Consider the following 24,243-nt stretch of genomic DNA (forward strand, 5'->3'; position numbering starts at 1 on the left):
GCGGGAGACACAAGAGCTTACAATCTATGAGGAGATAGAGGAGACACAAGAGCTTACAATCTATGAGGAGATAGAGGAGACACAAGAGCTTACAATCTATGCGGAGATAGCGGGAGACACAAGAGCTTACAATCTGTGAGGAGATAGGGGGAGACACAAGAGCTTACAATCTATGAGGAGATAGGAGAGACACAAAAGCTTACAATCTATGAGGAGACACAAGAGCTTACAATCTATGAGGAGATAGAGGAGACACAAGAGCTTACAATCTATGAGGAGATAGAGGAGACGCAAGAGTTTACAATCTATGATGAGATAGAGGAGACACAAGAGCTTGCAATCTATAAGGAGATGAGGGAGACACAAGAGCTTACAATCTATAAGGAGATGAGGTAGACACAAGAGCTTACAATCTATGCGGAGATAGCGGGAGACACAATAGCTTACAATCTGTGAGGAGATAGAGGAGACGCAAGAGCTTACAATCTATGAGGAGATAGAGGAGACACAAGAGCTTGCAATCTATAAGGAGATGAGGGAGACACAAGAGCTTACAATCTATAAGGAGATGAGGGAGACACAAGAGCTTACAATCTATGAGGAGATAGGGGAGACACAAGAGCTTACACTCTATGAGGAGATAGAGGTGACACAAGAGCTTATAATCTATGAGCAGACACAAGAGCTTACAATCTATAAGGAGATAGAGGGGACACAAGAGCTTACAATCTATGAGGAGATAGGGGAGACACAAGAGCTTACGATCTATGAGGAGATAGGGGAGACACAAGAGGTAAAAGTACGTGTTTTGTACATGGTCCGGCCATCTTTGGAAAATAGTGGAGCAGATATAAAGCTGCCTGAGCCATCGCCGGCTGGTATCTGTAGTGCTTCTGGGTGCGGTAGAGAGTTTAAACAACAAATGCCGCGTATAGTGCGGAAAGAAGCGTCACATTGTCACATCTCTACAGAAATAGGAAAAGCTGAATAATAATTATATGTTCCCCAAATGTGTCCCAGAAACATAAAGAAGCCCCTACAGCGACCTCAGTGGAGGACGGGGAAGGGTTAATGATGCCCCCATGAGGTACGTGCACTCGGCGGTGTATCTCCGCTCCAGGATCCACACCTGTTACCTGCAGATCCTGACACGGATTTCCCCAGATCTCCCCCTCTGCATTGTAAAGGGAGAAATCCGCACGGACAATCCACCGGCCGCAGATCTCCGGATCCGCTCCGCAGGTCACTCCTGACGCAGGAAACTTCCACTCCGTGTAGATGAGATACTGAGAATCCCATCTGCTTAGGCGGTATTATTTCACTCTGAAAAACCAGCAGGTAATACGCACCGTGCGCTTGTACCCGAAGGCCATCTGCGCACGCTGCGGAATACGCTCAGTCTTTCCACGCGAATTCCCATGTGGAAAAACCGTAATGAATTACAGCACCAGCAAAGTGTATGAGATTCCCCCGATCATGTACACTTCGCCAATTATTTCCATGCGGATTCCCAGATCTGCGGCCTGTCAGTTATGTTTGTGGTTTTAGCTGCGGATTTCACCCTTTTCAGTGGAAAACAGCATCTTATCCGCACCAAAAACCGTAATCACACATTGCAGGTATTGGTGCGGATACGCTGCGGATCTGATGTGCGTTCACCCGAACTCGTGTGCAGACGACGTAACTTTTCCTTTGTCTCAAGCATCGATTCTGGATCTGATCTCCAAGGAATATAAAATAATCGTACAGTAACCCCCCCATAGAGCCGCCATATACATTGTGTGATCGGAGGCTCCGCCCATATAGCACTATATAGGGACTTATAGGCGGAGATTATAATAGGAACGTGGACTTTCAGAAGATTTTTACTGCTTCTGAAAAACAGTCTTTTATTTATGTAAACAAGTCAGGATCTATAATCAAGGAGATTCCGGCTGGTTTCACACCTGAGCGTTTTACAGCGCGTTCCTACGTGCTATAAAACGCTCAACAGGCAAGAACCAATGATTCCCCATGGGCATGGTTCTCACCTGAGCGTTTTACAGCGCGTACCAACGCGCTGTAAAACGCCCTACACCCCAAGAAGTACAGGAGCTTCTTTGGGGCGTAATGTCGCGCATTCCCGCACATAGACTTCCGGGAACGCGTGACAATGGGCGTTTGCTTGTTTCTGGAGCCGCGTATGTAAACGCCCGATAAAATCGCGCATACAGAGTACGCTCAGGTGTGAACTTATTTTCATAAACAAAACAAGAGCTAAGTAGAGCTCTTTTATCTGCGTTGAATTGAATACAAAAAGGAAAAAGGTATGCAATATATATATATATATATATATATATATATATATTTATTAATAATAATAATTCAGTGCAAAATAATCAATATAATATAAAAATTGGTGACAATCAAATAATAATCAATTATAAAATCAGTAACAATAATATTATAATAATCAAAGATATGCAATCAGGGCAAAATAACCCAAAGAATATGACTCTAATTAATAATATAATTAGATTTCTTAATAATAACCCAATGAGACCATTCCTTAACTGTACACTTGATTTCTCCCAGCCACGGATGTATCAGATGTCCATCATATTTCCTTACATACATATATATATATATATATATATATATATATTCAACTATATGTGACTAGAATTAAAATAGTTCTTTGGAGATGATACGGTAATATGATTTATCTCCCCATACTGGAAAAGGTACAATTGATACTGCAGGTACAATAATCCTATTCAGTATGTTTCCTACACAAAAGATATAGTTGATACAATATATATATATGAAATTAATGTATAGAAAAGTATACTATACCAGATAATCTGACTGGATGAGATCAGAGTCAAAGTTTAGGAATATAGACTGGTCTGGTCCTATTTGTCCCTGTATTGTTGTGGCCTAGATTGAAGAATGGAATGATGGGTGGATCTGAATGGATCAAGAGGTGGCTCTCCAGAAATGAGTGGATTCCCCTGGATGGCTGGATAGGTAGGTGGTGGTGGTGGTCGTCAGAATGAGGCTGAGGATGCTGCCTTTTTATCCCATGTAGAAGTGGGATTGGTCAAGTTGATCAGTAACTAATGACATCAGCTATTTTATTCCACCCACCTATTTCGCAACACCTGTCTTAATTTCCTCTACCATTAGATGGCACTAGAGATCTGTGTAAAAAGGTTTTGCAATTACAGCTATTTTTCATTTTGTCTTTTAATTTGAAATAAGGATAATCTTTAACTGAGATTTTCGACAGAACTTCTAAAACAATATATTGCAAACATGAATGTGTATTAAGGATTTAGTCCTCTATTCCCACAGACATCTTAAGTATACACTCCCAGACTATGTCCACAATCCCCTTTCAAGAGATTTTCTGAAAAACCTACTAATTAACTACCCCAGTCTCTGACATAACACTCTGAGACTACATTGCAAGTTTGACCTCAAGCCTAACATCACACAAATATAACGTAATTACCACACCTCTAGTCATTTAAAAACACACGATTCCAGGATATATCATATAAAAACCCAAATCCATTCACATGAGGATTAATATTAACATTACAATGAATAATAAAATTATATTTTACTTTTTACTACTGGGAATAACCAAAACTCATCACATTCCCTCCATATGGTTACCTATCTACAGACAGCATTTTATGATACGTCTCTGTCTAAACCTCTTTCACAAAAGAGCAGACTATGCAGAAACTCTTAATTTCTTAGTTAGCAATTCTTGAGACATTCACCTCACTTTAACCTTTTAACATCAGACAATATGGCTTCTCATACAGCACATATACCAGCCCATATTGTAATCTGTATAAGCCTTCATAATATGGATTCTTTTATGTTCAATAGTTCTGAAAGGATGCGTCGGCCTCAGCTTATTATTCTAACAGAGTCTCCAGACCACAACCAGAAGACAACATGTAGGGGTTCAGAGAAGGAGGCGGTGAAGGTGTGTAAGTGTCTGATGGGGTCACACAGCTGATAGAAGGACAGACGCCCGGCCTCATAGTCTAAGAAGACCCCAAGTCTAGGACATGTTCTATCTACACTGAGGGGGGATCTGCTTGAGTTGTGATACATTCCACATACTGCACCAAACATAACCAGACACCAAGATTTATCATTATATATAATACAAGACTCCTGTCCTTTCGTTTCTCTACTGGGATAAGACAGTCCAATCTCACACCCTCCTATCTGGTCCCACTCTACCTCCCAGTAATGTCTTCCTGAGGAGAGGCCACATCTGCTCAACACCTGGGGATAATTCAGGAACCTTCCTGGTGATTCTGGTCTGTTCTGTTCTTCTTCTGTTCTTGTTGCTGTTTTCAGATCTTCTGATATCTTCACATGTCTATGAGCAGTGTCCTTATCCAGCAATATATCTGGAACATGGAGCCTGAGCTCTGATGTGACATTGGTGACAATATCCCTCATAGATCGGTGTAAGGTCAGTGAGATCAGAACCTCATCCAGATCATCGTCAGACCTGCCCTCTCCTCCATCTCCCCCTGTGTACTCATCATCTCCACGATCACATACTGTAATGTCACTTTCTTGTAGGAGTTTTATTGGGTCGGTGACATGACACATCTCCTCCATGTGACGCATCTTCCTGGACAGCTCATCCCCCTCTATTTCCAGCTTCTTGATCAGATCAGATATCTGGGACACAATCTTCTCCTCCTGCCTGGAGATCTCGATCAGCGCTTTCTTTTCTGCCATTTTCAGTTGTTTCTTAATGTCCATAAATAACTTCCTGACGTTCTTCCTCTTATCAGAGGCTTTCTTCTGGATATTCCTCTTACGATCCTGCAGATTCTGAAGTTTCATCTGAATTTTTGCTTTTTGTGGGTTTAGTTCCTGCAGATATTTCCTCAGTTTCTTCTTCTTCTTCTCAGATGCCTCATCTAGAAGTTCCACCTGGTGTCCCCTGTGCTCGCCGACCAGACAGCAAAACACACACACAAAAGCTGCGTCCTGCGGGCAGTATAACTCCAGAACCTTCTTGTGGAGGGAACATTTTATGCTGCCAAAGGATCTGGTGGGTTCTGTTAATATATGATCCACCATCTTGTTGTGGGCTGTCAGGTGGTCATCACATAGAGACATCTCACACTGCAGACATGTCCTCACAGCCGGTACAGGAGACTTAGTACAGTAAGTACAGAAGATCCCGGTCTCCTCCCTATCAGGCCGAACATATAAGAAACGCTCCACTATGTTCCCCAGCTTCCTGTTCTTCTCCAGGGCCGGACGCTCTGGATATTCTGCTCTGCAGTCAGGACAGGAATACACTCCAGCTGCCTCCTGTGCATCCAGCGCACTCACAATACACGAGCGGCAGAAGTTGTGTCCACATCTCAGGGATACGGGATCTGTATAGAGGCTCAGGCAGATGGAGCAGTCCAGCTCCGCTCTCAGATCAGCAGACGCCATTGTGGTACGGAGGAGCAGGAACTGAAAGTGGAAAAGTCTCTTCACATGAGAGGGCAGAGAGCTCCTGTAGAAGAATTTAGCCCTGCAGCTCAGAGATTGTGTTTACTTCTGATTCATACTGCAGCACGCCAGACCTGCAGGGTATAGCGAAGTGAGGTCATGGTTATGGGCAATCGAGGGTTGCTCACTGTATTGGAGAACCCTGGGCAGGCATGCGGCAGTGAAGGAGAGGTAGACACAGTTCCTCTGGGGCACACTCTGTATGTAGGGACCAGGCCTGATGTTGGATGAGGTGCCCTGGATGTTACAGGTATTTTGAGTGCCTGGGGCAAGGTCCCTTTTGGATTCGTGACGCCAGTGCCTGTAACGGTGGCACACCGATTTATAGTTGGAATAACTGAGGTACACAGATGGTATAGTGAACCAAACGTTGCTTTACTGAACAGTCCAACTTTGTACATATAGATGGTAACACAGTCCTTTAGATCACAGCTTTACAAGCAGGCTTACTCCACAAGATGGCAGGTATTGATTATGCAAGATACTCAGAGGGTAAATCCACAATGCACTCAGAATCAGGTTGTACCTTTCCTCAGAAATAGCGTACACTGTCCTTTCTAGAACTCCTGTCTGGTTTCAATCCCAAGGCCCGGATGCCTAAATGGTGGCTTTAATCCTTGGTATATATCTATCTTCCTCTCGTATTAAATCCTTGCTTTGCTTCCTATATAGCATCTGCCCATCAGTGTTACTTATCTTCGCTGGTAATATCCTGACTTGTCTTGATAATGACTGTGGGTTTCTCCCAGGAGGTTCTGTCCTGCGACTGGGGTGTCTCTATTGAGCTAAGCCTAGCCTCAGGAGCTTCAGGTGGACGAAGTAACTCCTCTAGTCCCCTGGAATGAACTAACACTCCCCTGTCTGGGCCTTCCTATTTATATCTAGGGCTCTCTAGCTCCCTCTAACGTCTGGGAGGCTAAACTACACCCTGACAGGCCTGACACCAGCTAATACAGGGAAATGCATACACATAACATTAAATGCAATAAAGACACATTAACCCCTTTTGTGCAGTGCCCACCTTTACCTAGTGGGACACTACATACAACCACGCTATAACGTTGCCCGTCCTCGGCGCAACATGGAGGGGCCCTGCCCGGCTGGATACTGCAGCCTGAAAGACAAAATAGAGAACCGGCATACATGGCAATTATCACAGCAACAATACAAAGATTAACAAACATTGTAACTGAAGGAATGGTGAAAAGGGGCGTCGTTCTCTTCTCTCAGGATAATGGAAAGGAACAGGGGCGCTGACCTGGTGCAGCGTATCAATAAACCAGGATAGTCCATAAAAATGCAAACAAACATAAGTCCTTGGAGGCTCAAAGGATCACATGAGTCCGTACCCAGCATGAGTCCGTACCCAGGCTTGCAAAAGGGTTAAACAGGGGTTTCCTGTGAGGGGCTACCTGGGCCCATGATGTAGTCCTCAAACCTCACAGGTGGGCGTCCCCTGGTAGAACGTGTAGACCTCCTTAGTGGCGGAGATTCTTCCTGCCTGGACTCAGGAAGGTCAAGGGAACTCACCGCCTCTGGAACCACTTCAGGAGCTCTCTGGGGTAAGGTATCCTGAGACGGAAGACCAACAGGAACAGGAGCAGGAACCAACAAATTCAACCAAGGCGTGAGGGCCCAGTGGAGTGGCTCTTTATCATAGATCAAGTTCTCCACAGCCCGCATAGGGTCCATAGGTGAAGCCGGCAATTCTTCCTCAGAAGGCTCAGGCTCCATCTCCTCCGCCGCAGGTTCTCCTTCTGTACAGGGCTTGAGGCGGTTCCTGTGAACGACTTGGGGACCTTTTCCTTCCCTGGAGACCTGTTAAATGTGGGATGCAGCATTGGGTATGGCAGTAACAAGGTAGGGAATCCTTTACCACCTGCTGTCCAACTTGCTGGTCCGGTGGTTGTTTTTCAACCATACCTTGTCTCCCAGAGCCAGGGGTCCCGCATGGGCAGTCTGGTCATAATCCTTCTGCTGCCTTTCTCGCACAATCTCCATCCGTTCCTGGACAATCTCCTTAGCATTGAGGAGACGCCTTTGATGTTCCACTACCCAATCTGTCCTGGGCAGTGGGTTGATTACATCCGGTACTTGTACACCCAGGGAGTGATCCGCAGGCAATCTCCCTTGTCGGCCAAACATCAAATAGAACGGGGTGTAACCGGTGGAACAATGGATGGTGTTGTTGTAAGTGTACATAAGTTGTGGCAACACAGTAGGCCAATCACCCCTCGTCTCAGGGGGTACTGCTCTCAGCATTTCAATGAGAGTCTTATTCATCTTTTCACAGAGTCCGTTACCTTGCGGATGATAAGCGGTGGTCCGGACTTTCTGGCAGTTGTGCAGCAGGCACATCTCATGGAACAGCTGTGACTCAAACGCAGACCCTTGGTCGGTGAGGATCCTTTCTGGGCAGCCGTAGGGCAACAGGAAATGCTTCCAGAACGCCTCCGCTGTGGTCTTGGCTGTCAGGTCTTTCACAGGCACTGCTACGACAAACTTGGTGAAGTGATCAATTATAGTCATGGCATACGTATACCCAGAGCGACTCGGCTCCAACTTCACATGATCAATCGCGACAAGTTCTAAAGGAGCTGTACTTACGATAGGATGGAGAGGCGCCCTCTGGTCATGGCGTTCAGCTCGCCCCACAGCACAGGCAGTGCATTCTCGGCACCATTTTTCGATATCCTCTCTCATCCCAATCCAATAGAATCTTCTCCGTATGGTGGCCTCCGTCTTTTGCACACCGAAGTGTCCGGACTGGTTGTGGTACATGTCCAGTACCAGGCTGGCATCCCGACGTGGCAGGAGAATTTGGTAAACTACAGGACACTGGATCCAGACTCCTTCTGAGCAACAGGCCTCTTTGAAGGAACAGTTGGTGGCGATGTCTCCACAGTCTTACTAGTTCTGGGTCTGCACTCTTCCTGCGGATTCTCTCCGGGATTTTCCCACTGGTAAGGAAGTCGAGCAGTTCACCGAGGACTCTACTTTCGGACTGGAGCTTGGGTGGCCTGACTGACCCCTGCAGACCCCACATTCATAGTCTTGGGCTGACAAGCCTGGGGTTCATAGGAGGCTGCTGGCCCTGGAGCAGGCTTGTGGCCTAATATACTGATGGCCAATTCTTTAAAGTCCAGAAATGCACAGTGGGGGTGTTGAGCTGACAACATGCGTAGCTGGCCCTTTAAATGCTCATTACTTACGCCCGCAATGAATTGCTCTCTAAGAGTCCGGTCCTGGTCCTCAGCTTCTTTAGGATCCACTTGGACTACAGCTCTCAGTGTCTCTTGTAAGGACAGGGCAAAATCACGGAGCGACTCCCCAGGTTGCTGCTTTCTGCTGAAGAAACGCATTTTAACTTCTGACACCGTTCTGGCCTCAAATGTGGTGCCCAAGCGATCAAAGATCTGTTCCAGGCTACTTTTCTCAGAGCGGGGCCACGACATGACTTCCCTGCGGGCGGCCCCTTCCAACTGAGCTAGGAGGATCTCCATTTGCTGTTCAGCAGTTATGGGGTAAAGCCGGAACAAGGCCAATATCTGCTCCCTAAAGTCCTTTAACTTGTGAGCTTCCCCGGAATAACGTGGGAACCAGGGGGCCCCAAAATAGTACGGCATAGTTAGCGGCATCAGGCTTGGCGGTGCCGCGGGGGCAGGGGCCCTAGGGTCGGCTGGGGATACTTCAGGAGACACGGCTGGGGCCACCTGTCCGATTTCCTCAGGGGTGGACATGATGCTGCTAGGTGGGTATGGCCCTTTAAATGTAGCGGAGCGGACCGGAGTGGCAATGGTAACAACTTTTTTTTTTTTTCACAGGAAAGTCTTTTATCACTAACGGAGCTCCCTCCGGTGCCCTGGCAGGGGTTGGGAACGTTCCGGTAAGGTAAACAGAAGAGCCGACAACAGTTCAAAGTCGGTACTTACTCCGGTGGTGCTCGCTCCTAGTCTCGCGAAATGCGTGGCTACGGGCGTCGAACGTCCTGCGTACAGCGTCAGCAGGTGGGCGCGGCCTCTCGTAGCTCCGGGACTCAGGTAGGCGGCTCCTTTTCTTCCAGACAGGGCGGCGTTCTTCCTCCTCGCTGGCTGGGTGATGACTCCGCCTGGTTCTTTTCGTGCCAAAGTCCTCTTTTTCGCGCCAAACGGTTCACCAGGCGCACTTGCAATCCACCTCAGGTTTAAGTGGCAAAATGGCTGCCTATTCACTGACAGCAAGCGGTGGCTCAAATAAGCAGCAAACAGTCCAGAAAACACTATCTTCACACCGCTAATTCTTTTCAGTTCTTTGGCCCAGCAATTTTTAATAAAACAATAGGGCTTGGTCACTTTAAGGCAATTTTCAGCACACAGTTTTATATCCGCAATGGCGCAGGAATGTTCCGTTATCCTGTTCGTGACGCCAATTTATGCAGCACGCCAGACCTGCAGGGTATAGCGAAGTGAGGTCACGGTTACTGGCAATCGAGGGTTGCTCACTGTATTGGAGAACCCTGGGCAGGCATGCGGCAGTGAAGGAGAGGTAGACACAGTTCCTCTGGGGCACACTCGGTATGTAGGGACCAGGCCTGATGTTGGATGAGGTGCCCTGGATGTTACAGGTATTTTGAGTGCCTGGGGCAAGGTCCCTTTTGGATTCGTGACGCCAGTGCCTGTAACGGTGGCACACTGATTTATAGTTGGAATAACTGAGGTACACAGATGGTATAGTGAACCAAACGTTGCTTTACTGAACAGTCCAACTTTGTACATATAGATGGTAACACAGTCCTTTAGATCACAGCTTTACAAGCAGGCTTACTCCACAAGATGGCAGGTATTGATTATGCAAGATACTCAGAGGGTAAATCCACAACACACTCAGAATCAGGTTGTACCTTTCCTCAGAAATAGCGTACACTGTCCTTTCTAGAACTCCTGTCTGGTTTCAATCCCAAGGCCCGGATGCCTAAATGGTGGCTTTAATCCTTGGTATATATCTATCTTCCTCTCGTATTAAATCCTTGCTTTGCTTCCTATATAGAATCTGCCCATCAGTGTTACTTATCTTCGCTGGTAATATCCTGACTTGTCTTGATAATGACTGTGGGTTTCTCCCAGGAGGTTCTGTCCTGCGACTGGGGTGTCTCTACTGAGCTAAGCCTAGCCTTCAGGAGCTTCAGGTGGTGAGGTGGACGAAGTAACTCCTCTAGTCCCCTGGAATGAACTAACACTCCCCTGTCTGGGCCTTCCTATTTATATCTAGGGCTCTCTAGCTGTCACGACTGTGACTGATCCAGACAGGTCTGGGAGGAGAAGGTCGCAGCGACTTGCTACTCGCGATAGCTTGTGAGTTTGCTCCGTGGTTCAGGGTATGTCATCTGGGTTTTGCCTTGTGAACCTTTTTGTCCTGACTGGGAGTTTGTAGGCATCCTCCTCAGGTGAGTCGTGTCTGCCACTCCCAGCTACTATTTTAGTTTCACTTTCACTTTCAGTCATTGCCAGATATAGTCCTTACTACCAGTGCTACTCTGACCTTGGAAGGAGATCGTTTGATGGTGTTGCTGTGGAGCTCTTGTCCGGCGTGGACTGTCGTGTTTGGGATCGCCTTCTCTGCTCGTGACTGGATAAGTCTATCACTGCCATAGCTTGTTTGTTGCTGTCTTCCCCTGTTGTTTTCCTAGACGTGAGTGATGGTGACTAGCGCTCCCATCGGCCTTTCCTCAGTCCAGTCTAGTTAGGGCGACTGAGGGTTTTAGGTATCCTGCTCGCAGCACGGGTTCACACCCCGTCTAGGGTATCAGGGCAGACAGGTGCCAGCTGAGGGTTAGTCAGGGGTGGCCATTCTATTTCCCATCCATAGATAAGGGTCCCCCTTCCCCTCTGTCTGGTGCGACACGACCGCTGCTAGGATAGCGGTCGTGACAGTATATCTGGCCTTTTAAAAAAAAAAAAAAAAAAAGTGACATTTCTTTTTTTTTTTTTTTCTCTGCTTGCTGTTTTGCTTTGTATTTTGTCTGTTCCACTATGGATCCGGTTTCGGTTTTGGCGAAACAATTACAGGGGTTATCCCTTGAAGTGGCAGGATTAAAAGCAACAGTGCTGCAGCAGCAATCCTTGGGTTCCACCGTTGCTACGGGTAACCAAGGTACTCCTGAGCCAAAAGTGGCTTTACCTGATAGGTTCTCAGGAGGGAGAGACCAATTTGTAATCTTCAGAGAAGCTTGCAAGTTATTCTTCAGGTTACGCCCTAGATCCTCCGGCGGTGAGGAACAACGGGTGGGCATTGTAATTTCTCTCCTGCAAGGAGATCCGCAGGCTTGGGCTTTCTCCCTACCATCAGACTCCCCGGCCTTACGATCAGTGGAGGAGTTTTTTGAAGCCCTGGGTCTCGTATATGATGACCCGGACAGGGTCTCACTGGCTGAGTCTAAGCTACGTGGACTTCGGCAGGAGAACCGGTCTGCTGAACTATATTGTTCCGAATTCCGTAAGTGGGCTACTGATACCTTATCGAACGACTCGGCCCTTAGGAGTCAGTTCTGCCAGGGGTTGTCTGAAAAATTAAAAGACGCGCTGGCGGTATACGAGGTCCCTGGGTCTCTTGAGGCTGCTATGTCTCTGTCCATAAGAATCGACAGACGACTCAGGGAGAGACTATTTAATTTTACGGAGGCCTCTATAGGGCAGGGATCGGTCTGTTATGGTCCAGTCGAACCAATGCAAATAGGGGGCGCCACTAGACGGGTGAATCCTCCTAAGTTCCGCCGTAGGTCAGAGGTTTGTTTTCGTTGTGGGGGGAGGGGTCATTTTGTAAAGGTTTGTCCCTCGGAACCCAAGAGACCACAAACTAAGGAGCCGCCGGAAAACTAGAGTCCCCAGATTGTGCGGAGGAGAACAGTCTGGGCGTATTCGTTTCCTCCATACGCATGTCTCAGTTTTTGTTGTCCGCTAACGTTGAGGCGGGCAATAAGACTGAGATCTGTTCCGTCTTTTTGGACAGTGGGGCGGGGGTCAACTTGGTGGATTCACGGTTTGCTCAGGCTCTGGGTTTAACTCCGGAACCGGTATGCAGAAATATTCCTGTGTTTGCCATCGACTCCTCCCCTCTTACTCAGAGAGTTAACTCAGATCATCCATAATATCCATCTGCAGGTAGGGGACCTCCATAAAGAGCATATCTCGTGTTATGTCCTGGACGGTCTTCCGGCTCCTATGGTATTGGGGCTTCCCTGGCTGGTGACTCACAATCCAGTGGTGGATTGGCAGGCCGGGGAGATTGTGGAGTGGAGTGAACATTGTAAGGACAACTGCTTGAGTAGTAGGTGCTCTACACTCTCTGTAACATCTTTACCTGTCTTTCTGTCAGATTTTATGGATGTGTTCTCTGAGAAGGGTTGTCAGGGGTTACCACCTCATCGTCCATATGATTGCCCGATTAATCTATTACCTGGGGCAAAACTACCTAAAACCCGGTTATATAATCTTTCCGGCCCGGAGAGGAAGGCTATGAAAGATTATATTTCGGAGAGTTTGGCTAAGGGACACATCAGACCCTCTTCTTCACCTGTGGCTGCAGGGTTCTTTTTCGTTAAAAAGAAAGATGGGGGCCTACGTCCTTGCCTGGATTTCCGGGAATTAAACCGGATAACTATCCGAGATCCCTATCCTCTTCCTCTCATTCCCGACCTCTTTAATCAGGTTGCTGGTGCTAAATGGTTCTCCAAAATGGATCTCAGAGGAGCCTATAACCTGGTTCGCATCAAAGAGGGGGATGAGTGGAAGACGGCTTTTAATACTCCGGAAGGGCATTATGAAAATCTGGTCATGCCATTTGGTCTTACTAATGCGCCTGCGGTATTCCAACATTTTGTCAACGATATTTTTAGTCACCTTATCGGGAGATTTGTTGTGATATATCTTGATGACATCCTGGTCTATTCCCCGGATCTGGATACACATAAGGTCCATGTGAGACAAGTGCTGCAGATATTAAGGGCCAACAAATTGTTTGCTAAGTTAGAAAAATGTGTGTTCGCCGTAAAAGAACTGCCATTTCTGGGGTATGTGTTGTCAGATTCAGGTTTCCGCATGGATCCAGAGAAAGTCCGGGCGATTATAGACTGGGATCTGCCTGAGAACCTGAAGGCATTGCAACGTTTCCTGGGGTTTGCCAATTTTTATAGGAAGTTTATAAAGAACTATTCCTTGGTGGTCAAACCACTGACGGACATGACCCGAAAGGGATCCGATTTTTCCAAATGGTCACATGCAGCCAAAACTGCCTTTGCATCTCTGAAGGAGAGATTCACCTCGGCCCCTATTCTCGTACAGCCAGATGTCTCGCTTCCTTTTATTGTAGAGGTTGACGCATCAGAGGTGGGGGTGGGAGCGGTACTATCTCAGGGCCCGTCCCCTGGTGAATGGCGTCCGTGTGCTTTCTTTTCGAAGAAATTGTCTACTGCTGAAAGGAACTATGATATTGGCAACAGGGAACTTTTGGCTATTAAGTTGGCTTTTGAGGAGTGGCGTCATTTTTTGGAGGGGGCGGTTCATCCCGTCACGGTGATTACTGATCACAAAAACTTATTGTATCTGGAGTCTGCTAAACGTCTCACCCCTAGACAGGCTCGGTGGTCGTTATTTTTTACTAGGTTTAATTTTGTAATAACCTATCGCCCGGGGGCAAAAAATACTAAGGCGGATGCATTGTCTCGAAGTTTTCCTGGAGGGGGTGATGTTGAGGTACCAGAGCCCATTTTGCAAAAGGGGGTGGTGGTCTCTGCATTACACTCAGGTTTGGAGGGGAGGGTGTTGGAAGCTCAGGGGGACGCCCCGGCCTCCTGCCCCTCGGGGAAACTGTTTGTGCCAGAAAATTTACGACTGGAGATACTAAAAGAACACCATAACTCCACACTGGCAGGACACCCAGGTAGTAGGGCAACCTCTGAGTTAGTGTCTCGTCGGTTCTGGTGGCCTAAATGGCGCCAGGAGGTGTTGAATTTTGTGTCTGCATGTGCTACCTGTGCTCGTTCTAAGGTAGATCATACTCGTCCGGCAGGGCGTCTGTTACCTCTGGCCATCCCCAACAGGCCTTGGACGCACCTGTCAATGGATTTCATTACGGATCTACCAGTATCAGCGGGGAAGACTGTTATTCTTGTAGTTGTTGACAGATTCAGCAAAATGGTGCACTTTATTGCTCTTGCCGCATTGCCTAATGCTAACACACTGGCTCAGGTTTTTATTGACCACATCGTGAAGCTTCACGGGGTCCCTTCCGATATTGTTTCGGATCGTGGCACCCAATTCGTTTCTAAATTTTGGAAAGCTTTTTGTTCTCGTTTAGGGGTTCATCTGTCGTTTTCTTCATCTTTCCATCCACAGTCCAACGGTCAGACTGAACGTACCAATCAAAACCTAGAGACATATTTGAGATGCTTTGTTTCCGAAAATCAGGAGGAATGGTCATCTTATTTACCGTTAGCCGAGTTTGCCATTAATAATCGTCGTCAAGAATCCACCGATAAGTCACCATTTTTTGGTGCATATGGTTTCCATCCTCAGTTTTGTACGTTTAGTGAGGGGGGGCCGTCTGGGATTCCCGAGGAGGAACGATTTGCGTCTTCACTTTCTTCAGTGTGGCAGAGTGTGCAAGAAAGTTTGAAGAGAATTGGTGGTAGATACAAACGTGCAGCTGATAAGAAGCGCTCTGAAGGTCCGGACCTTGGGGTGAATGACTTGGTGTGGTTGTCTACCAGAAATATCAAGTTGAAGGTTCCCTCGTGGAAATTAGGTCCGAGATTTATTGGTCCTTATAGGGTAATTAAGATCATTAACCCGGTGGCTTTTCGTCTGGAGCTACCTCAGACTCTAAGGATCCATAACGTCTTCCACAGATCTCTGCTTAAGAGATATGTAGAACCTCCTGAACCATTGCCACTACCGCCTCCACCGGTGGTTGTTGATGGCAGTCTTGAGTTTCAGGTAGAAAAGATTGTTGACTCACAATATGTTCGCCGCTCTCTTCAGTACCTGGTGCACTGGAAAGGTTATGGTTCCGAAGAGAGAATGTGGGTTCCAGCATCAGAGATAAAAGCGGACAGACTCATTCGAGCTTTTCATAGCTCCCATCCGGAGAGGCCTGGTCTTGAGGGTCCAGGGGCCCCTCGTAGAAAGGGGGGTACTGTCACGACTGTGACTGATCCAGACAGGTCTGGGAGGAGAAGGTCGCAGCGACTTGCTACTCGCGATAGCTTGTGAGTTTGCTCCGTGGTTCAGGGTATGTCATCTGGGTTTTGCCTTGTGAACCTTTTTGTCCTGACTGGGAGTTTGTAGGCATCCTCCTCAGGTGAGTCCTGTCTGCCACTCCCAGCTACTATTTTAGTTTCACTTTCACTTTCAGTCATTGCCAGATATAGTCCTTACTACCAGTGCTACTCTGACCTTGGAAGGAGATCGTTTGATGGTGTTGCTGTGGAGCTCTTGTCCGGCGTGGACTGTCGTGTTTGGGATCGCCTTCTCTGCTCGTGACTGGATAAGTCTATCACTGCCATAGCTTGTTTGTTGCTGTCTTCCCCTGTTGTTTTCCTAGACGTGAGTGATGGTGACTAGCGCTCCCATCGGCCTTTCCTCAGTCTAGTCTAGTTAGGGCGACTGAGGGTTTTAGGTATCCTGCTCGCCGCACGGGTTCACACCCCGTCTAGGGTATCAGGGCAGACAGGTGCCAGCTGAGGGTTAGTCAGGGGTGGCCATTCTATTTCCCATCCATAGATAAGGGTCCCCCTTCCCCTCTGTCTGGTGCGACACGACCGCTGCTAGGATAGCGGTCGTGACACTAGCTCCCTCTAACGTCTGGGAGTCTAAACTACACCGTGACAGGCCTGACACCAGCTAATACAGGGAAATGCATACACATAACATTAAATGCAATAAAGACACATTAACCCCTTTTGTGCAGTGCCCACCTTTACCTAGTGGGACACTACAATACTGAGGAACACAATGATGAGTGATCACTGACGGGATCTGGTGTGGATCCTGGTGGAGTAGTTGTAGCGCAGTTACAGATTTCCCCGGACTCCTGTCTTTGGTGGAATTCAGTGGCTACCTGTAAACTCTCTCATATCTTTCTAGACATCTTAGACCAAGAATCAGCAACCTTCGGCACTCTAGCTGCTGCGGAACTTCATCTCCCAGCATGCTCCTTTCTCTTCTGTGGGAGTTAAGAGAACAGCCAAGCAAGTGTGCATGATGGGAGATGTAGTTTCACCACACCTGTAGTGCCGGAGGTTGTTGATTCGAGACCCTCTTGTCTACATTTATACCTCTGCTCAGTTGATTTACTTTAGACCAGGGGTGCACAACCTTTTTTGGTCTGAGGGCCGCACTGTCACATCGCTCTATTTCGAGGGGCCGCAAATAAAAAAAATGTTGCTCGGCGCTCATTTGCATCACCCTATTACACAGGCCAATGTAAAGTGACTGAGGAGGAATGATCGCTATGACAGTCATTCCTCCTTCATTTAGTTACATTGATTATTAGCAGCACATCCCTGATTACACAGAGAGATGATCGGCACGATTATACCGCCAGTTATCAGGAATGAGCTTTCCTATGGAGACTTGTTCCCAGTAATTGACCTGAATATCTCGCAGTGTAAAAGAGATTTCCCAGTAAAAATTAATTTTTAACAAGTCCTTGCAGCATGGCCCCTGCAACCGAAGAGTTATACTTTCCTGCTCCCAGCGCTGTTCTCACCTGGCAGTGCACGGCCATGGTCATATGTGCATCTCCAGCCAATCACTGTGATGTGGTCACAAGCAGAGTGTCACTGCTGAAGCCAGTCATTGGCTGGAGCGATGTATGTGACAATGGCCATGCACTGCCAGGTGTAAAAGTGCAGGAACTGGATCCAGTGGCGGATCCTGGGGGGGGAGGGGGCAACGGGGCAATTGCCCCCCCGAGCTGCTCAGAAGTGGCGGGGCACATGCAGCGTCCCACTACGTGTGTGTGGGCACTGCTTAAAAGTACTTTTGATCATAATAATTGCATTGTACTGTAATGTATAACTTTGCATTTGTGTAACTGCAAAATTCCTGTTAACAGGCCTATTAGGTGCAATTTATACATCCCACCACTAGATGGGGATAAAGTGCAGGTCCTATATATATTCATGTCATGCCTAGTGAGACAGTGAACAGAGGAGTTTCTAGTTCAGTTCAGGTCAGTGGTTAGAGCAGATCAGTTCAATTGAGATCCCAGGTCAGTGTGAAGTTCAGAGAGTGAAAAGGTTCAGATCCAGCACTTCAGCTCTAAAGAGAAGTTCTAGTCCAGAGAGGGACAAGAGAAGAGAACAAATTTAACTTCGTCCAAAGGATAAAAGCCGTAACCCAGGCAGAAAGGACCTTTGGGATATTTTAGGTGAAGGATGCCCTAGCCTCCGGCAACCTCATCAAGATTCCACTGAAATTGAAGTAACCCACTGCTCCAAAACCAACCAAGCACCTGACAAGCCTTAAACAGTGGATTTGCAGTATCGTCTCTGTACCATCTAAAGACTGCATAATTGTAGCACAGCAACTGAAAAAATCTCTAAAGTAAAAGTTGTGAGTTGCATCTTACCACTGTCTACCTCATTATTACTACCTATGTTTGTACCACCATTAACGGTACTGGCGTCACGACAAAATATATCAAAGGACTTAGCCGCTTTCTGCTAGCCGTGAGTAAACTGATGAACTGTGTGTTATACCATTTGACCCCTCATCGGTCCACCGTGCACCTCACGTGTTGCCCCTGCGACTGGCTGGCTGCACACAGGGAGATGAGCGCTTCCATTGTGGAAGCGCTCATCTCCATAGTCATCTGTATCGCCGTCCTCAGGACAGCAATACAGATGCCTGTGCTGAGGCAGGGGAGGGATCGGCGTGTCCCTTTCCCTTCCTCTGATAGGCTGCCAGCCTAGTGCCTGCAGCTTATCAGAAGCCGGCGGAGGCGGCGCGATGACGTCATCGCGCCGCCTGAGCCGTACAGCGTGGGACACAGGCTGGAAGAGGTCGGCATCGCATCGCTGCCAAGGAGGTAAGTATAAGGCCACTTTCACATGGGCGAGTATTCCGCGCAGATGAGATGCGTGAGGTGAACGCATTGCACCCGCACTGAATCCTGACCCATTCATTTCTATGGGGCTGTGCACACGAGCTGTGATTTTCACGCATCACTTGTGAGTTGCGTGAAAATCGCAGCATGCTCCTCTTTGTGCGTTTTTCACGTAACGCAGGCCCCATAGAAATGAATGGGGTTGCGTGAAAATCGCAAGCATCCGCAAGCAAGTGCGAATGCGGTGTGATTTTCACGCACGGTTTCTAGGAGACGATCGGGATGGAGACCCGATCATTATTATTTTCCCTTATAACATGGTTATAAGGGGGTGCCGCTCCTTCCTGGGCGCCCAGGCGTGGAAGGAATCCGGCCAGTAGGCGGAGCCCTCGTTCAGGCCTCAGCAGGCCTCATCAGCAGCGCAGCATCGCCACCTTGTGGTCGGGACCAGGAACGGCGGGCACTCTCCAGGATCCTGATGTGGATGAGGCCCCTCAGCTAGAGCAGTGTTCCAGAGGGCACGGGGCTGATGCAGACCTTGGCAGCAGGCCCTCGTCGGCCAGGCAAGTCGAGGATGAAGGTGTCGCCGCGCAAGTCGTATCCAGGGAGGATCCGGAAGATTACGTCCCTGGCCCCAGCCCGGCCAGGGGACATCCGTGGGAGCTCGCTGTGCCAGGACCGTCTCAGAGGACCGAGCGTCGGGAGTCAGGACCCACGGCTGATGGGGTCACAGCACCCCGGCAGCCAGGTGAGGCACCATGGGGACCTTTATGTCAGTTAGTGTCTGGGGGGGCTGGGGGGTCTCAGTCGGATTTGAGTAAGGGACTGGGCCAGCTCTTGGGGGGTTTGGTGGGGTTGTTAGCGAATTTGGGGGCGGCAGGGAATCCCGTGTTACCGTTGGGGGGCCTGGGGGGTGGCATCGGCGAGTCGGTAGCGTCAGGGCCATTGCCGGCGTGGGGGCGGCCGCGGGGGGGCCGCCAGCTTCGGGTACACCCACGGTGTTTTTATGTGGTACTTCGGCGTCCGTTCAGACGCAGGTAAGTGGGTCTGATCAGGAGGATGTGATGCGGTTAGACGATTGGGCGAAGGGTGAAGTTTATGTTTGTTTCGAGGGCCCGTTGGGGGCACATTTGAAGCAGGAGGTTAGGGAGCGCATTTGGAAAGGGGACTATGTGGATATATTTTCCTTACTCCCTTTGGACAGGTTCAATTTGGATAGGGTGTGAAAGGATGAGGGTAAGAGGGAGGACGAGGAGAAGCGTAGGCACCGACTGATACCGCGGACGTTCCCTAACTGGTTGCAGGCGTTCGCGATATTGGCCAGTGTGATAGGGGAGAAGGCGCCGGAGTGCTGCTCCGCGCTTTTTTGTTACCTGGATGCTATTGGGGAAGCTTACCGTGTGTATGGGGGTATGGCCTGGCTGCGTTACGACGAACAGTTTAGGCAGCGGAAGCCCTAGCATCAAATGGGACCACAAGGATATCGCTTTGTGGCTCAAAGTGACGGCGCCGATTCGGTCAGGTCAGCCCTTTCGAAGCAAATCAGGGGCGGGGGGACAATCCGGATTCGTGGCAGCATCTGCGAAGGGGTTGTGCTTTTTATTCAATGAAGGGGGGTGTAAATTTGGAGCCAAGTGCAAATTCAAGCACGAATGTTCCACCTGTGGCGGGTCTCACGGAACCGCGCGCTGCTTTAGAGGGGCAAGACAGAAGGGGGGCGAGAGTTCTGGAAAAGGGGGAGACACCGGTGCATCTGGAAGAGATGGACCGGTTTCTCACTAGATATCCTGATAGGGGGGCCGTGCAATTGTTGCGGGAAGGTTTTTCGGGGGGGTTTAAAATTCTGTTTGTTCCATCGGGGCCCGTGTTGCTTAAGAAGAATTTGCAGTCGGCGAGGGAGCACCCTGATGTGGTGACCAAAAAGTTAGAGAAGAAAGTTAGACTGGGAAGGATGGCTGGCCCGTTTTTGGAACCACCTTTGCAGAACTTGCGTGTGTCGCCTCTGGTGGTGGTCCCAAAGAAGGAGGCGAATACGTTTCGCCTGATTCAACATCTATCCTTTCCTAAGGGATCGTCGGTCAACGACGGTATTGACCCGACGCTGTGCTCGGTAGTCTATACCTCGTTGGATGCGGCAGTGAAGTGGGTTAGGAAGTTTGGGAGGGGTGCATTGATGGCGAAAACGGATATTGAGTCAGCATTTAGATTGTTGCCGGTGCACCCAGAGAGCCTGCATTTGTTGGGATGTTTTTGGGAGGGTAAGTTTTTTGTTGATCGTTGTTTGCCAATGGGGTGTTCGTTGTCCTGCGCGTATTTTGAGAAGTTCAGCTCTTTTCTAGAATGGGCGGTAGTGGATTCCTCCGGATGTGAATCACTTATTCACTATCTGGACGATTTCTTATGTATTGGCCCCCGGGATCCAGGGTGTGCTCTTTACCGTTGCACACAATGGAGGCGTTGTTTGATTCCTTCGGGGTTCCCTTGGCGGCAGGGAAAACTGTGGGGCCGACCACGGAATTGAGCTTCCTAGGCATAGTGATTGACTCAGTGAAGATGGAATGTAGGCTGCCCTTGGACAAGGTTGAGGATTTAAAAATGGAGGTCGACAGGGCGAGGCGACTGCAAAAAATTCACTTGCGGAGCCTACAGTCACTCCTGGGGAAGCTGAATTTCGCCTGTAGGATTATCCCCATGGGTAGAGTATTTAGTAGGCGTTTGGCGGCGGCAACGGCAGGGGTGGCGGCGCCGCACCATTTTATTAGACTGGGAAAAGAGCTTAGGGCGGATTTGCAAGTTTGGGCATCGTTTCTGGAGTGTTATAATGGCAGAGGTCTGTTTATGGGTGAGGCGGTAGACTCCTTTGATTTTGACCTTTTCTCTGATGCGGCGGGGGGAGGTGGTTTCGGGGTCTATTGTGGGGGGCAGTGGTGTGCGGGGGGTTGGCCTGATACCTGGGTGGAGAGAGGCTGGGTCAAGAATTTAGCGTTCCTGGAATTGTTCCCCATTGTGGTGGCAGTAATGTTATGGGGGGAGGAGTTTAGGAACAAGAAGGTTTGTTTCCACTGCGACAACTTGGGGGTGGTGCAAGCGATTAGCGGGTTGTCGGCTTCTTCACCGTTGGTGGTGCGTCTATTGCAGAGGCTGGTGCTGGAGTGTTTGTCACTCAATGCTTGGGTGGTAGCAGTGCATGTACCAGGGGTTGATAACTGTATTGCTGATGCTCTCTCTCGTTCACAGTGGGAGCGTTTCCGCCAGCTGGCCCCGGGGGGCAGAGGAACGCGGGCTGGACTGCCCGAGTTGCCTGTGGGAACTTCTGGAGACACCGTAGCGGGTCTCATACGGGCTTCACTTGCACCCGGTACGTGGGAAACATACAATAGGGCATGGCAATGCTGGGAGGATTGGAAGACCAGGTTGGCTGTTGTGTCGGATGACTTTGAGATTCCCTTGCTATTGGGCATTGTAGAGAGGAAGGGTGGTCTGTCTCTAGGATTAATAGTTGTGTTTCAGGATTGGCTTTCGGTTTTCGTCTTCGGAACCTGCCGGACGTCACCAAGTCTTTTCTGGTGGTGAGGGCTTTAAAGGGTTGGCGGCGTTCTCAGTCAGGGCAGGATGACCGTAGGCCGGGGTCTTTTGCTTTGCTGTTGAGGTTGGGGGATCAACTAGTCGACGTTTGTGCCTCGTCGTGGGAGTTACGTTTGTTTCGGTTGGCTTTTTCGCTGGCATTTTTTGGGGCATTGCGTTTGGGCGAGTTGGTTTCTACGTCGGTTAAGAGACAGGGTGGTTTGTTTAGGGACGACGTGGACCTTTTTCAGGACAGGGTGGAGTTTCGTATTAGGCGGTCAAAAACTGATGTGGAAGGGAGAGGTCGGAAGGTTGTCTTGTTCGCGGCCCCGGGTTGCGCAATGTGTCCGGTATGCTGCTTGAGGGAGTACGGGGTTGCGGTGGTGGGGACGAATTCCCCTCTCTTAGTGCATGCGGACGGGTCTTTCCTTTCCCGTTTCCAATTCACGGCGGTTTTTAGGCGGTGTCTAGGACAGTTGGGCTTAGCGCTTGGGGGTTACTCTAGCCACTCTTTCAGAATCGGGGCAGCGACGGAGGCGGCCAGACGTGGGCTGGGGCAGGACGTGATCATGCAGATAGGAAGGTGGGAATCGATTAGTTTTAAATCATATATACGCCTAGATCGGCTGTGATATTGCATTGTATTCTGTCTCATCCCGCACGGTATGCTTTTGTTCTTATTATTTCGTTGCAGATTCGGACCCAGCGCTAATCTGGATAATGGGTCACTCGTATGTTTTCTGGGGAGCCATCCGGGCAGTGGTTCGGCCGGATGGACAACAGTTGGGGATTGACCGGTCGGTAGCGGTGGTAAGATGGTTGGGGCGTAGGGGGATGGTGTGGGGGGCGTGTTACCTGAGGTCCACAAGTTTGTTAGGTTGGATAGGGTGCTGGATGTGTTGGTGTTGCACGTGGGGGGCAACGATTTGGGGGCGCGGCCGTTGCGGGAATTGGTGAAGGACATTAAATTCGACCTACTCCGGTTGTGGGCGCTGTTCCCGGGTCTTATTTCCGTTTGGTCGGACATTGTTCCCCGCAAAGTGTGGAGGGGGGCGCGGTCGGTTGAGGGGATAAATAAGAATAGGATAAAAGCTAACCGGGCCATAGGGCGATTTATGGCAAGGAATGGTGCAGTGGTAGTACGGCATACCGAACTTGAAAAAGGGGTCGGGGCTTTTTGGCGGTCTGACGGTGTTCACTTGAACGCAGTGGGGATTGACATGTGGTGTCTGGCAATACAGGAAGGCATTGAGACAGCTTTGCGGATGTGGAGGGACGCACAGGCTTAAGGTGTCAAGCATGTGCGTTCGTGGCGGTGGGAGGTCCTTGAAGTTGGAGAGATTCAGGTGACGAGGATGGGAGGGCTCCACGGTTGGGGCTGGACTCCTATGGCTGGTGGTCGGTTGTGGCGGAATTGGGCGAGCCGTCAGTGGTGCCTCTAAGCTGGTGCTTAACGGCTGGGGGCAAGTCGGCTCAAAAAGAAGGCTGGGAAAATTCTGAGGTTTGGGGCTTCCAGGACCTCCCCCGTGTTACTCAGGGATATGAATAAGTTGGTTATATCTTATGGGGATGTTTTGTGGAAAATAAAAGGTTATTTATTCATGTATGTGTTTTCAATAAACGGCTGCTGTGGCCGATATAATCCAACTTGGTGTCCGTGTCTTATTGGGGTTCTGACAGGGCCAGTTTAGAGGGTTAGGGCTTGTGGTAGGTGAGTCAGGGGTTAGTAAGTGACTGATCATGAGGGGCGAGCGGGTAATAACCAATACCCCGTCATGTCAGATTGGGAAAGAAAGGTGATTTAAGCAATTTTGAGCGTGGCATGGTTGTTGGTGCCAGACGGGCCGGTCTGAGTATTTCACAATCTGCTCAGTTACTGGGATTTTCACACACAACCATTTCTAGGGTTTACAAAGAATGGTGTGAAAAGGGAAAAACATCCAGTATGCGGCCATCCTGTGGGCGAAAATGCCTTGTGGATGCTAGAGGTCAGAGGAGAATGGGCCGACTGATTCAAGCTGATAGAAGAGCAACGTTGACTGAAATAACCACTCGTTACAA

The 24,243-nt window shown here is 49.0% G+C and overlaps 2 protein-coding genes across 3 annotated transcripts in view; both read right to left on the minus strand.

Annotated features, from left to right (window-relative positions):
• Window positions 1-935: 935 nt before the first annotated feature.
• The window catches only part of LOC121007558 (E3 ubiquitin/ISG15 ligase TRIM25-like), a 123,517-nt gene continuing 100,209 nt past the window's right edge, over window positions 936-24,243 (minus strand). Inside the window, exon 2 of one of the 2 annotated variants that reach the window (XM_040439586.1) lies at window positions 936-1,684. The gene's annotated coding sequence lies outside the window, so the exon portion shown is untranslated. Of the gene's footprint in view, window positions 1,691-24,243 lie in introns of both variants that reach the window. The other variant, XR_005780433.1, reaches the window with a different exon arrangement.
• On the minus strand, window positions 3,477-5,507 carry LOC121008690 (E3 ubiquitin/ISG15 ligase TRIM25-like). Its single transcript, XM_040441386.1, has one exon. The coding sequence runs from the start codon at window positions 5,473-5,475 to the stop codon at window positions 3,907-3,909; it is 1,569 nt and encodes a 522-aa protein (XP_040297320.1). The 5' UTR covers window positions 5,476-5,507; the 3' UTR covers window positions 3,477-3,906.

The sequence above is a fragment of the Bufo bufo genome, chromosome 7 (genome assembly GCF_905171765.1).
Source record: "Bufo bufo chromosome 7, aBufBuf1.1, whole genome shotgun sequence".
Classification (NCBI taxonomy): Eukaryota; Metazoa; Chordata; class Amphibia; order Anura; family Bufonidae; genus Bufo; species Bufo bufo.

Excerpts from the sequence above, each read along its gene's own strand:
- LOC121008690 (XM_040441386.1), bottom strand. The coding sequence starts at position 5,475 with ATGGCGTCTGCTGATCTGAGAGCGGAGCTGGACTGCTCCATCTGCCTG.